Raw genomic sequence first — 14299 nt, 5'->3', positions numbered from 1 at the left:
TGCTTCAATCACAATCAGGATCAGATGACTTAACCAATTAACTTTATTCTAGATATTCTACGAATGAGCATGTGAAAGTCGCTCTAGTATACAAGCAGGTGTAGGAGAAGTACTTTAGGACACAACGCAGAAACTCTGCTGTTTAATTTACTTACGACAACTCAGCTGAGACGTATCAAAAGGTACCACTGGTTGCGTGTCCGTATGTTGAATACAGTTTTCTAAAAGCTAGTGCCAGGAGTAAACAAGCCAAGTAAAGTACATAGGATAATTGCTAGATAGACCTCCATTTAGATAGCTGCCTACACTGAGTGATTTACATTTTATTTCCTTTATGTGCCATTTTAAATTTTAAAGGCTGTATAAACAATGATTGAGCACATATCTAAAAAGGCGGAAAAATATGAAATACATGAGTTCATTCTTGCCAAAATGTCAGCTTAAAGTTTACAAAGTTTTAGCAGTGAAAGTGTATTGTTTAACTGAGTTCTAGTGTTTCGCTAAAAGTGCATCGTTATTATAAGTCGAGTGAGTGAGTAAACTATATAAACCAACAGTCTTCCTACTTTTCTCTTCCTACTTTCTTTTGAGGGTGAATCCAGAACAAGCAAGATGAACATCTTGGTAATTTTGCTGTTATCTGCGTTGACGTACTCCTCCACAAATGGTTTGTACATTGCTTAGTTTGTTTCTCTGTGTTCAGTTGCTCTCTGCCCCTATTTTAACAAATGAACAATCTGGTTTAAGGTCTCTCGGCATCCTTCCAGTATTGATCAAAAACAGGCAAATGCTCAATGATTCAGAATGTTCACCTTAACCTCCTAAGGAATAGCATCTTATTCAAACCACTGAGTCGCGGCAATAGTTTTATAGAATCTTTTCATTGCGCGCCTAATACAAAACGATTATGGGTGAAATTGGGTGAAATCAGTCGTTGGTCTCGTAACGATCCTTGTTTGTATTGTTTCCTCTCAAAAGTTAAGATAATTAAAATTAGCAATGCAATGCAATGAATTTATTTCCGTAAGTATTTTAAGGTGCGGCTATTTAAGCATGGAGCTATTTACAGTTTCCCGAATGTGTACGTCGTTATTTAGTTATTAGGCCTTTTTCTCGCCGCTACAGTAATTAGCCTTTCAGTTAAAAATGTATTGATAAAATCAAGTAAAAAAATAAACAAAAGAGCTATTAGTTTGTACTTTTTAAACAAGTCGACAAATGGCAGTTGTCTTTAGGAAACGAAATATTGTCAAGGATGAGGCCAAGAATATTTATTGTTTTTCTTCTCTGAGCAACCCAGCAAATGATAGAGTGGGTCATCAGGTAGCAAGCAGTGCACAACTGAAAACTCCAATAGACCTTTCCCGCATTCCAGTTCAGTGCGCTCGGACAATAGTTCCAGAACGAGATTAGGGTGGACATTTTCATACATTTGCTCTGTTCTTGTCCACCCTGACCTGAAAGGTCTATTAACAAAAATCTGATACAGAGGGCGCTTTCTATTGGACCGAAAATTCCGGTTTGAACTTCCCGAAATTTCCCGGGACGAATGGAACAGAATTTTCTGGCTGACTGCACCGGAGTGGAAAACGATAACCTCGTGATGCGTGCACAGCCCAAGCGACTTTCTTGCAGTTACCTGAGGCGAAATGGCGGGAAATGTGATGAAGTCACTTTATATGTTTTGGTTTTCAAAAGACGTTTCATAGCAAGGATGTTTTCTGCACTCCCAGCCTTTTCATTCCGCTGGGCTTTCGTTTGCTTTGTGCTTGTTTGGCTGTTTATTCTTTTACCGTTCATTCGGTTTACAGAGTTTAAAAATAAGTAAACCACAACGGCAACTAGTCCAATTATAGTTATAATTCTTTGTTCATTTTTTTGCCGTTCTTTATGTAAATAAATGAATAAAGAAAGAAAGAAAGAAAGAAAGAAAGAAAGAAAGAAAGAAGTGTAAATATGTCATTTGTTTACTTACGGAGCCCCAAGGAGTTCACAAGAACTCGTTCAGAAATGCATGCCCGCGCATTCTAGGATCGAATTGCAATTTGGAAATGTTGGTTTTTGAGGAAAAAACAGCAATATGGAATGATCACTTTCTGCGTATTCACGAGAACGTGAAGTATGACGGCCAATTTTTAAAATTTATTTTTCGAATTTTGACGCTGTCTTACATCTTCTGTTTGGATATTTCTGACAGTGATAGGCAAACTGAATGAATCTCAATTCTTGCGAGATTCTTCGGTTGAATATAAAGTCGTTATTTATTCGACGTTGTCTTTGGCGTTGTTGTCGTTGTTGCTCAAGCTCCCTCTTGTTGTTTGGACGGTGAGTGTCTGCACTTTCGACCTTACGTTTGTTCGGTTGGGTTGTGTTCGGACGTTAGTTGGGCTTTGAACTCGTTTGGCTGTTCATTTCTGCTCATTCATTTCATTAAGTTTATTATTGTTCGGGCAGGAGACATCAGTCTCGTATTTAAACTCCTATTAAAGTTGCGAAATGTGTTAAAACATAGCTCATTAGGGTAGAAGCTCCTTTGCTTCTTTGATATTTAAATAAAGGATGGCATCCCCACAGCGTTAAAACTTCGCTTTAAAACCAAGCGACAGATAAATAAATCTTCCCTGAAAACATCCACGCAACGCGCGAGTAGCATGCGTGGACGAACTGGGTACATTGTCTAAAAATAACTAATGAGGGATTACATGTACCTTGGGTGTAAGGCAAATATGGGGTATTCACTCTCTTACCTTGATCTTCTCTCGGCTCGTTTCATTCGCAATTTTTCCCTTTAAAATTGAAAATGGCTGACTCTCCAGAACACTGATACGTCACCGACCTCGTCACTTTTAGACCACAACGGCAGCGAAAACGTCGGAAAACAAATGGTTTAATGAGTGGTACAATGGCTCAGTCTTATCTCAAATTCGCTAGCAAATATGCGAATTAGCTAACAAATATGCGACATATAGTCTCTTAAACTACAAACTTCTCGGATGCCGACTTCTAGTGTCGCTAGGACACATTGAACAGTGGGGTCCTATTTGAACTTTTTTCCTGTTAAATTCACCGTACAATTGTAGAGCAAATCGATCTTTTTGCTGATTCAAATGACCTCAAAATCAAACTGTACACATGCGATCGTGTTGCGATGATTGAATCTACTATAAATAGACATATATAGCTCATCAGCTTAGTCGAGTGTCAAAGCGTATCAGCTTGAACAAGTCCAAAAATTTTTGCCTGTGGGCAAAATTTTAATGTTCGCATTGGATTTCAATTCGCGGAGTTCTAGCTAGTTCTCCTCGCTCCCGCTATGAGAGATTCGTCGTCCAATGCGACTTATGTTTCTTCACTGTTATTTGCGTAACATGGAGAGTTTCCATAAGTTCAAGATATTCTCGCGGTGGAGTCCACTGACGCCCGCGGTTGAAACTTATAATCTGGTGTAATCCTGAGAAATTTTCATCCAGCAACTTCACCTCAGTCATCAAAAACGTTCCCAATGCGTAATAAAAAAGCCAAAATTTGGTCTTATTTGCTGTTAACTGTTAATTCAAGATTAGAATTGTAATAGAAATGTCAAATGAACTGTACCCAGAAAGCAAACAAAACAAGTTTCCATTTTTAGTGCACAAATCGCAGTCATATAGACCTTGACCTCGAAATGTAAAACAAACATGTGCCTGCAATATTGACTAATACAGTGATTTCAGGAGCTTCATCTACTGGTCAGCAGAATTACTCCGAAAAGTTTACGGATGATGGAAGGACATCATTTGCATTTAATTAACATAATCTTCACCACAACTAAAACCCTGCAGATTGCTCACGCAATCTTGGGGTTAAAAACGGCTGTACCCTTAGGTCCAACATCATTGGTCAAAACGTGTTATTAGGCGAGACTATCTACACTATTATTGCTTGATTCGGGGAGGGTTGGAAATACTCTTTATAGTGAACTGTACAAGGAAGCTCCGCAGGCAAGAAGTGTCTTTTCCATAGCTGGTATTACATAAAAAGTTTGGATGTCATGACTAGCTAAAGCCGGAGTTTAGTAAAAGGATCTTTTAAAGTATATGGAACAGAAGCACCAAACAGGAGTGATTCATTTAAGTGTTTTAAAGGCTTACTGAAGTGAGCAGTATTGAGGAGGGATCCAGTGTGTCAAAGAAACACCATTTTCTATGACAGATGTAGGAAAGAGTTACCTTGTCTGTCAGAAATGATACAGGCAACGATTTAGTGAAGCCCCGTATAAAATTTTGTCAATATCTCTGCCTGGGTGTTATGCTACAGATCTCCTAGTGATATGTTTAACCTTCCTAAGTGCTTTACAACAGAACAGAGCACAGTCGAGGTTTCTTTATTTGTTTTATGATAAAGAATCGGATAATTTCCCCACGCATTCGGCTGAATTTTCGAACCAAACTTTATTTTCCAAACGAGCAAAAGTGGCGTCAGCCGTGCACTGTTCTCTGATAAAGCACGCTAAAATAAGCCAATCACAATCCTTGTTAGAATTGCTCAAATAATTTGATTGGCTAACGAAGCGACAGCTGTCAATCACAAACTGGACTTCAGCTAAGCTTTCAGTTTCGAGTAGTTTGAGCGGCTTTCGAGAGAAGAACGATGCCTTCAAAGTTCGCTTTTAAGTTATTTTTTAAATACGGATCTAACGACAGGTAAAGGTTGATACAATGTAGTCCAGAGGAATCCGGCCGTATTGTGGCCAACGAAAACGTGCACTTTGCCTTTGGAATTATGAAACGCGGAGATCAAAGCTTGCGGATGAAAGTGCGAAATGCCGAGTTGAATTTAAAAGGAGCTATACAGTTATCTACGGCTTGTAGCCGCATGCAGCAAGATTGCCCGAACTAGCGTAAAAGTTAGAAAGACTAAACGGCTCCCACTGGTTCTACTCCGAGCACAGAAGAGAATATCAGAGCAAGCTTTGCACTGACCACTCGTCGGTTCACTTCGCTGAGATGACCGGAGAACGTGCGTTATTACGCTGCATGTAAGTGTTGTTTGAGCAATTGAGCATTTTCACAAAAATAAAGCTTCTCATGTTTTGTATCGCTGCTTTACTTCTTAAATATAATTTCTGCCTTCGTAACAAATATAATGTCTTTTATCGAAGCACTGTTTAGGTTGAGAATCTGTTTATTTCGCTACGTGATTCGTCGGCGGGAATCTAGCAAAACTTGTTATTTTAGTACAGTTTTAACACTACTGTTGCTAACAATGGTCTCTGTGAGCCTTATTTACTGCAGACAGATAGCTTGTTTCCATTGCGTTTATCTGAGTCACAGGGGATGTTTAATTTGGGTCAAATTTGTCAAAATTCCGAAGCAAAAATTTGAAAGTCAACTTACCGTCATCAACCCGTGGTCTAATCTCTGATAAAGGACGCTATTTCAGCCAATCAGAGTGCGCGTTATATGGAAACTTTATTATAAAACCTTATAATGGCAGATATCAAATTATTGAAAACTGGATCATTGGGTAATGCAATTCGAGAGTATTCATGGTATATGAGCCATTATACCATGCTCTGCAAATATGGGAACCGTACGCGCGATTTTCTGAGACGTTATTTTTATTTTAGTTTAGTTTTCTATGTTTGAAGGCGTTGCTAATAAAACAATTATTCCACTCGTGTTTGTTGGATATAAGACGATTGTAGCCAACTCGGCGCTACGCGCCTCATTGGCTCTCTGCCATCTCATATCCAACGCTTGGTCGTCGAATAATTGTTAATTACACCAAAAGGGGGTATAGACAGGATTTTAATCCATGCAAGGACATTTTAATACAATAAATCACATCAAACTTCACCTGTTCGTCCACGGATGGTAAATCTGCAGTCAAATTCACAGCCAGGAAATAAAATGTCAGCCTGCGGATATCTTCGTGATGGAAGAACAAGCCATCCTCGACATCGTGACCGTGTTAGTTCATCTTCAAATTGAATCTCTTCCATAATGTTCTTGACGTCACTGAAAGGGATTGGTATATCCTCCAACCTTTTGTTGGCATTGTTTTTTTGTCACCCAGACCTATTGAAAACGAGTAAGCTTTTATAGGCTACCTTGTTACTTTATTAAACGACATGGCACAAATGGGTAATAGCTAAACTTGCCAGTAGGTAATACCCAGAACAGGATATTACTGAAAAGTATATTAACCTACGTTGCCGGCGGATTCTTTGAAATTTCGTCATTTAAAAATCTTCCTTCAATATACCTACCTATCACCCTTTTTTTTGTTATTTTAACTTCTTTCATTTTCACGTATGCTGCCACCGTCACGTTAATGTTATTTTTGTTAACGATTTGATTTAGTAAAAGCTGAGCGACTTTTGAGACACTATGTGAGGAAGTATCTTCATCAACTAAAGGGAACTTGCCACTGTTTCGCACCAAGCACTGTACAGGAGGCAACAATTTTGTACTGTATATGCAGTCACCTTGTATCTTATTTCATGCCAACATGGCGAAACGTATGTTAAATCGTATCTTGCTATAAAATCCTCCGACGTTTTCATGTGGGAGTTTTTACTGTAGTCAGGTCTACAATGATGCCAATAACTGTTACGCTAAGTGTTAGAACGACAGCAATCTTAAGATTGCAACTCTGATGAAGGTGGACTAAAGCCACTGAAAATTCAGAACAGGAAAAACAGAGTCGGATTACAAAACCTCAGAAATGTTTATCATCGATCACGATCATTTAAATCTAATCTAGACGACAAATAGAGAAATTGATTTTTATATCGCAGAAAACGAGGTTTTTTTACCCTTTTTAAATTAACAATGGTACCCAGTCATTTAATATTGAAAGCTCGTGTATTCTGGTTTTGAGCATATGGATCATGTCGCTAGAATAGTACAAGTTGGCTAGTAAATCAACTCAATATTTTCGCAAAGTCGTATTTTAAGTCAGAAAGTTAGGACTTTTTCACCCCTGCTGTGCACATACTGCTTTGAATGACGGTTATCTCTTTTTTTGTCAAGTTGCATACTTTTGCTATTCTGTATGAATTTATGGTCACGCAAATGAAGCTGCTTGTTCTGTAGGCAGTGGTACGGTTAAAGGCACAATAGTAACTATCACAGAAGTATATCATACCGTACACCACTAGTATGCAATGAGAAATTTTGGAGAACTATATATAATATATACAGTATGCTTGACTACAAAAATGCACAATCCAGAGATGTATTTGGCTGAATACACAGCAAAAGCTGGAGGAAGTTGAACTGAATTAAATGAGTACGAGTTAATGGAGTACATTGTACTTACTTAAAGAAATTTGTTCCATCCCAGTTTTGCTTACCCTCAGAAAGTCCTTCAAATCTAGCACGTGGGCATTGAGATATCCATACGGCTGATTGGAAACATGGGGAGCACGTCCTTAGGGCTGTAATTCGAGGCGTTCAGTTATCAACCCTTAAATACCTTCTTGAGCACAAAGCTAGGAAATACTTCAAGGCTTTCTATTCAAATCAAAGTCTTGCGTGTGTTAGTAAACATTTACATGTACCATTACGCGGGAAAACTTCGTTAACCTCCGGTGGAACTAAGAAATGTGTCAATGTATTTCTTCGATCATAGAAATACATTTTTAATCGTTGATTGTCATATTGTTTTCGTTATATGAAAGATCGTCTTGGAAACTTTCACACTTAAAGGAAACAAATGGCTAGTTTTAGCTTTAGATAGGTTTAACAGGTTTATGTTTGTATAAGCTGGTGAAATATCTGGTGACCAAAGCTATTGTTGTCTACGCTTTCAAAAGCGTTTGTTCAATTGCCATTACAAACTTTACAAGAACGAAACTGTGTTTTGATTGTGGTTAAAACTATGGTAGTTTTTTTTTTCCAGGGAATGGCCTTGCTCTGTACGTGTAAGCACTAACCGTTAAACTTTACTGTAAAAGTATATTTTGGTATCAGTATGGTTTACTTTCGTGACGTGCGACAAAACGCACGTAGATTCTGGTAAAATGTGCCATTTTGGGGAAACATTTTAAACCTACTGCCGCCGCCAATATTTACGGAGAAAATAAAGAAAAAGCTAACAACAATTGAAGTAGAAACTAAGTAAGAAACGAATATAAAGGGTGAAAAAAACATACTTACCGATTGTCCTCTGTGTACTCCTGAATAGTAAACGTAACGTAAACGTAACAAACTTCGAAAAGAAGTACCCTTCTCTTTCACATTACAGCACCCTGACAATGAACGAGGTTTTGAATAACTGATCATTTCATTCAGATCATTTCAGAGAGTCTGATATAAGTTTGGCAGAACACTGCAGCAAACTCTCAAACCCTCTCCGTCAGTTTTATAAAGAGTAAAATATATTTTAACGTCTTTTAAAGAGCTACTTTAATCGTCAGTTACTACTGTCAATCAACGGATGAGTCAAAATTCAATGACATCTGTTGAACCGTAACACTCATAACAGGTTCGTGTCTTAAAACCTTTTAGGTGCCATGACAAAGTCGTTTTCGCAAATTCCTACATCATATGAAATGACCACATCTTTTGTCATATTAACTGTAGAAAAGAGCATTGCTGACAATTACTTGTCATGCACAGTCACTCAGATACTATGGCTCGATGGTGCTTTACGCTTGTACTGGGTTGCACTCTCCTTTTTCGTCAAGGACTTGCTGAGGGTAAAGAGGGTAAGCAAAGAAGTTTCCAATAAGTTCCAAATCAGTTAATTAGATTAACCATATTTATCCATAAATTCACGTTTTCTTCATTACATCGTGCTTCCTGCTTTTTGTATATTGATGTAAAGCAAACAGTTCCAACGTACATCGGTAGCAATGGGTTTTACAACTGTTAACACTGGGAATCAAAAGTGCACATTTTCAAATGGGGCCGCAACCATTACTGATTTTGTTCGTATATTTCATTCTATTTAGTTTACAGTATAGGGTGTATTAACTCTTAATTTAGTTAGATGCACTTCGCAGTTACCCGTTGAAAGCTTTTACATTTTAGATAAAGCGAGTTAAGAAGAATGAAACTCAGTCCCAGGTATCGGGCACCAAATTAACTTAACATTCCAGTGCACAGGACAGGGCTGTATGAACTCAAGATCACTCAATATGATCTCAGTATATATACAAACACTTCGAGGTGATCCGTTAACAGCGCGAACAAGATTAAACTGACATGGTATGTGAATAGTTAGGCATCAAATTAACTCGATATCACTACATTTTATACAGGGGTATTCAAGTCTTTTATTGCTGAGAAATTCTGCTTAGAAGAGCTTACAATGTACTGAACAGTAGCAACCTCCCTTTCGAGGTTTTATCCCTTCTTGTTAAAATGCTACTTACTATTTCACCAGACAATGACAATGACAATGACAGTGTCAATGACAATAACAGTGACAATGACAGTGCCAATGACAACAATAAGAATAAGAATAAGAATAAGAATAAGAATAAGAATAAGAATAAGAATAAGAATAAGAATAAGAATAAGAATAACAATAACAATAAGAATAAGAATAACAATAACAATAACAATAACAATCATATACTAAATAATACTAAGAAGAAAAAAAGGATAGCAAATGCGAAGAGATAAAGAAAATATAGTGCTAGAGAAACTAAAACAGTAGTGCAGTTTACTTTGGTTACCTACAGAACTGATCTTGAATAATGTAAGTGAGGATTACAGTTTTTTGTGGTGTCTCCATGTGCGCAATAAAGCATTTTTCGTTAAATATTTTTGCTTGACGCCAATTGACAAAATGAGATGTCATTTTTCTGCGTCGCTGAGCCATAACAGAGTATAGGTACATTCCTGGTGGCTGCTCTTGTAACCAACCAAGTTCCAGAAAAAGACACATTTTCAATTTTTTAATGCAGAGTGCACTATTGGGATGGTTTTGGGGTCTGCCTGCCGCTGAGGCACTATGGCACTATGGCACTATGGCCCTATGGCCCTAATACGCTAAGCTCTAAACTTAAGGTTACCGTATACCTTCAGGGGTTTCTCGCGTCCAAGCGATGTAGCGCGTCCGGTTTAAGCTGTAGATACCTAAACCCCTATATCAAATTAAAGCTTATAGAGCCGGCCATCAAACCATACCAAAAATTTTGAAATAAAATGAATTGCCGATTTTTTCACGGCGACTAAATGAAAGCGTCCTAATTACCTTTTGGAAGCTACAAGTCAAAGCGAATTTTGTTTTTCGCCAATTTATTTTCTTCTTCGGTTTCGGGACAAAAAGCGCTAAAAAAGCGTGTCTGCGTTTTGCCATATTCAATTGCAGTAAAACGTTACAGAACATTTTCGAAATAGGATTTGAAAAATGAGAAGTGATCGTACAAAAATCGCTCTCGGAGAAAAAATATTTCGAAATAAACAATTCGCAGACACGTTTTTGTTTTTTATATGTTAATCTAGCTACTGTACAAATCTGAGGGCAATCAAAGAAATTCCCTTTGAGTTGTAACTCTTTAAAATGTCTGCTTCAAGCGAAAAAAGTTATTCGAGAAAACAGCGCTAAGAAAAATCTCTTGCTTCGCAAACGAACTCCGCCCACAAACGCCTTCAACTGGGTTCTCAGATCACTGAGCCAATCAGCGCTTGGAAAATTTACTACCATTAACTCGCGGTGAAATTTACGCGTGAATCTCCAAAAAACCCTTGTGTTTTGCAATGCGCTCAAGGCGGAGAGATAATTTTTCTGCAGCTGGGTTTTTCTTGAGGCTGGTCTGGCAAAATGGGGAAGACGAAAATGGATACGAACGCTAGAGTGGCTGGGCGACGAGAACAAACAAAAGAAAGCGCGGCGGAATAAATGTGCATGGATAATATTCCAATGGATCTCAACGAGTTGGACGATTCATCGGTATCGAACTCAACAAAAGAGTCATTGTAAACATCGCTGTTATCGCTGTCGAGTTCTCAAATTTTTACGGAACCTTTCTCTTCTCTTGACTCGATCTTTTTGCCCGCTTGATACGATGGCTATAGTTTCATCCGCGAGGCCAACTTTCTCTTCTTCACTCACTGATGTATTTTCATTCGTTCTTCGCTTTTCGAACTGGTAAACGGAGTTTTCCGTGGTTCATGTTTACTTATAACTTAATAGAATTACCCCTAATACGAAAAAGCTTGGATTAACAATGCTGATTAACTGAGTAGCCAGCCAATTCGTGGTATCCATGTAAGTAATATTCCCGCGAAAGTAGTCTCGGTTGATTACCTACACGTTATAGGGCTGTCAATCAAGAGGGAACTTTTACTTCCGGCCATAACGTAAAACCTCCATTTCTCCGCCAATATTGGGTGTTTTTCAATTTTGTTTTCAGAAATTAAAGATTACTCTTCGACTATTACTTTGAACCAAAAATCAAAATTTGAAGAAAATTGCCGATCTGAAGGTATACTGTAACCTTAAATGTCTGTTTAATTAATTAATTTTAATTAAAGTGCCTATGAAGTAAAAAATAATTGCTGCTGATTTGAAAGGCTTTTGAAGGTAAAGAAGAATAGCGTTTTCCTTTTTGCAATATCTTTTTTCGTTTTAGAGATATTCACGTTTTTGTATTATAAGTGATGACGTCACAGGTGGTTCCACTAAAACAGTTCAACACTCAATCAAGAATATCTCTAGAAATATCAAAGCAGTGTACTTTAAACTTGGCACCAGAAATGTACATCACAAAAGAAACAAAATGACACCTGTCGTGCCGTCGTCATGACAACAGTTATGCCACTGGTCCTGTTTTAATTAAAACTAACATTACCAGATTTTATCTTAAACAAGGATCATCTACTCCCAACAATCTGATGGGGAGAGTTAAGACAACATGGGAAACATGTGTATTCCGAGCAAGACCCTCTGTCCCTTTTTGAAGGGTTGCAAATTGGCATATTTGGTTTTTCACAGAAAGAGACTGGAGCCAAAAGTGTTGCCATGGCAACAACACAGAAGGTGTCATTCTGTTTCTTTTGTGATGCACATTTGTGGTGCCAAGTTTGAAGAACACTGCTCCAATATTTCTAGAGATATTCTTGATTCAGTGTTTTACTGTTCACGTAAAGCGAAATACTTATTTGAATGGTAGTTTCTTCGAGGTACAGTGAATTAGGTACAGGCGGGGTTTAATTTTGCAAGGAGTTCAATTTATGGTTATTTAATTTTAAAATAATTTTGTTATAGCAGGAGAAACGACAGCTAAAGCTAAACCCATGGAGACGGCCGAAACTGCAGTAGACATTCCTCCAGGTAATGTAGAATTAGGAGACTTTGTCGTGTTAGTTAATGTAAGGGATGAATAAAAATCACACAGCAAATTGGTTGATTCGTTTCAGACGCGGACGGATTAATTGTGACTTTGGAGGTATTTTCTGGTGTTCCCGACCCACAGTGGATGATTCTTCGCAATAATTCCAAGTTCCAGGAGATAAAAAAAGGTCTGCACCGTGGACGAAAATACGCCCCAGAAAACGCGCCTGGAAAGCTTGGCTACGAAGGATTTCTAGTGCAAGAGGTGAAAGACGGGAAAAAGCAACCGGAAGTACTGATCGTGGGCCGGGGAACAGTAATGTTACAGCTACTACTACTCAAGAGCATACCAAAAGATATGATATCGGAAAGAATTTACAACATTGTTCAGAAGGAAATACAAGGTGGAAAAGTCGGGGCCGTATTATACAGTACCAAGAAGCGTCACGCGCCTTCGTACCGTCCATCGTATTGGAACCATGAAGATCATATCGAACTTAATAACTGCTACAACTATGGAAGCACTATCAGAACCGATACCTTTGCGCAGCCTGGACTTGCATCTGGACGACCGCTTCCTCTCCTGTTTAAAGCAAAGGACGTGAAAATTTCTGCAGAGGCTGATGGCTTAAGATTTAAGCAAGCCCTACCCTCCATGCGCCCCCCTGCTGGACGAAGACACTTGGTAGCCTTATTTCATTACGAAGGTGAGAATGAAATAGACTGATTGAACGTAATAAATGAGCAAAATATCGCGGGGTTAAAAATTGTTGCAATTTGCTCGCTTATGAAGTCTTGTTAAGAATGTTGGATGTTCCATCTCGTAACATGATTTTACTCTGATCGACAACAATGTTGTTGAATAAATGATAGAGTTGCGCCTAACTACAATATCGTCAACAATGCGAAACCACCATTTGGGAGGATGCGAGAATGTGAAGATCGCCGTTTCCTCAATTTCTTTCATAACCAGGTCGGCTAAAACTCAAATCATCGGCAATTAACCCAAATATACAGTTCACTTTGGAACTAGAAAACACCAATGGGCAAGGCTTACCTTTTCTAGACACCATTACAAGTAGACGCGGCACAGACATTCAAGTGGATGTTTACAGAAAACCGACACACACCGACCGTTATCTCGATTTCTTTTCGTGTCATCCTTTGTGCCACAAAAGATCCGTAGTCAACACTTTGCTGAAAAGAGCAAACAACATTCCGTCAACGAATAAAGGAAGACGAGACGAAACGCAACGAGTCAAAGCCGTTCTGCGAGATAACAATCATCCCACGTCTTTTATTCAAAACTGCGAGAGGTCGTTAACCAAACAACACGCCGAGAACAAATTCAATGGCTTTGTAGTGTTGCCGTATGTACAGGGCGTTTCCGAGAAAATAGGTCGCATTTTGAAACAACAAAAGGTCAAAATAGCTTGCAAACCTCAACTAACCATCAATAGCCTTTTTCCGCGCCTCAAAGAGCGAGACGATTCTGACCGCCAGAAATCAGGCATAGTGTACAAAGTCAATTGCACACAGTGTAATTTTGTGTACTATGGCCAAACAGAAAGATCATTAAAGACCCGAATTGCGGAGCACAAAAAGGCAGGTTTTGACCAAAACTCCAAAGTTGCAAGCCATGTTCACCATTTCAGCCACAACATGAATTTTGAAAACGTCAAGGTTGTTGGTTTCGAAGCTAATTACCACGAGCGACTGTTCCTCGAGGCCTGGCACTCTACTTTGGACCCGAACGCTGGGACGATCATATCGTACTTCCAGAAGCCTACAAAGGCATAGCGCGAGCATGAGTTACATGGTCCCGTTACGTTACTTTAAATAGCGTATGACAACGAACTTCGCTTTCATATCACTGATGAAGGCTTAAGCATTAGCCGAACGTCTGTTGAAAAATATCAAGAATCAGTGGTAAACCTTTTTCCCACAGAACTTATGACATCTCCTGACTACGCTTTTTCCATTTTTAATTACAATAGTGAGTCATTGGTCTCTTAAATTTCTAAAA

At 38.6% G+C, this 14299-nt stretch overlaps 1 protein-coding gene across 2 annotated transcripts in view; it reads left to right on the top strand.

The window, feature by feature from the left end:
* Window positions 1–438: 438 nt before the first annotated feature.
* LOC110060684 (uncharacterized) overlaps window positions 439–14299 on the top strand; it is a 14830-nt gene continuing 969 nt past the window's right edge. Inside the window, exons 1-3 of one of the 2 annotated variants that reach the window (XM_020767471.2) lie at window positions 439–667; window positions 12211–12273; window positions 12360–12980. In XM_020767471.2, the coding sequence (XP_020623130.2) occupies window positions 613–667; window positions 12211–12273; window positions 12360–12980 (739 nt within the window). In that variant the 5' untranslated portion in view covers window positions 439–612. Of the gene's footprint in view, window positions 668–12207; window positions 12274–12359; window positions 12981–14299 lie in introns of both variants that reach the window. The other variant, XM_020767470.2, reaches the window with a different exon arrangement.

The sequence above is a fragment of the Orbicella faveolata genome, unplaced genomic scaffold (assembly GCF_042242905.1).
Source record: "Orbicella faveolata isolate gen_17 unplaced genomic scaffold, um_ofav_v1 contig_15, whole genome shotgun sequence".
NCBI classification, from domain to species: Eukaryota; Metazoa; Cnidaria; class Anthozoa; order Scleractinia; family Merulinidae; genus Orbicella; species Orbicella faveolata.
The sequence above is the reverse complement of the archived record's forward strand: the minus strand, read 5'-3'. Positions and strand labels throughout refer to the sequence as shown.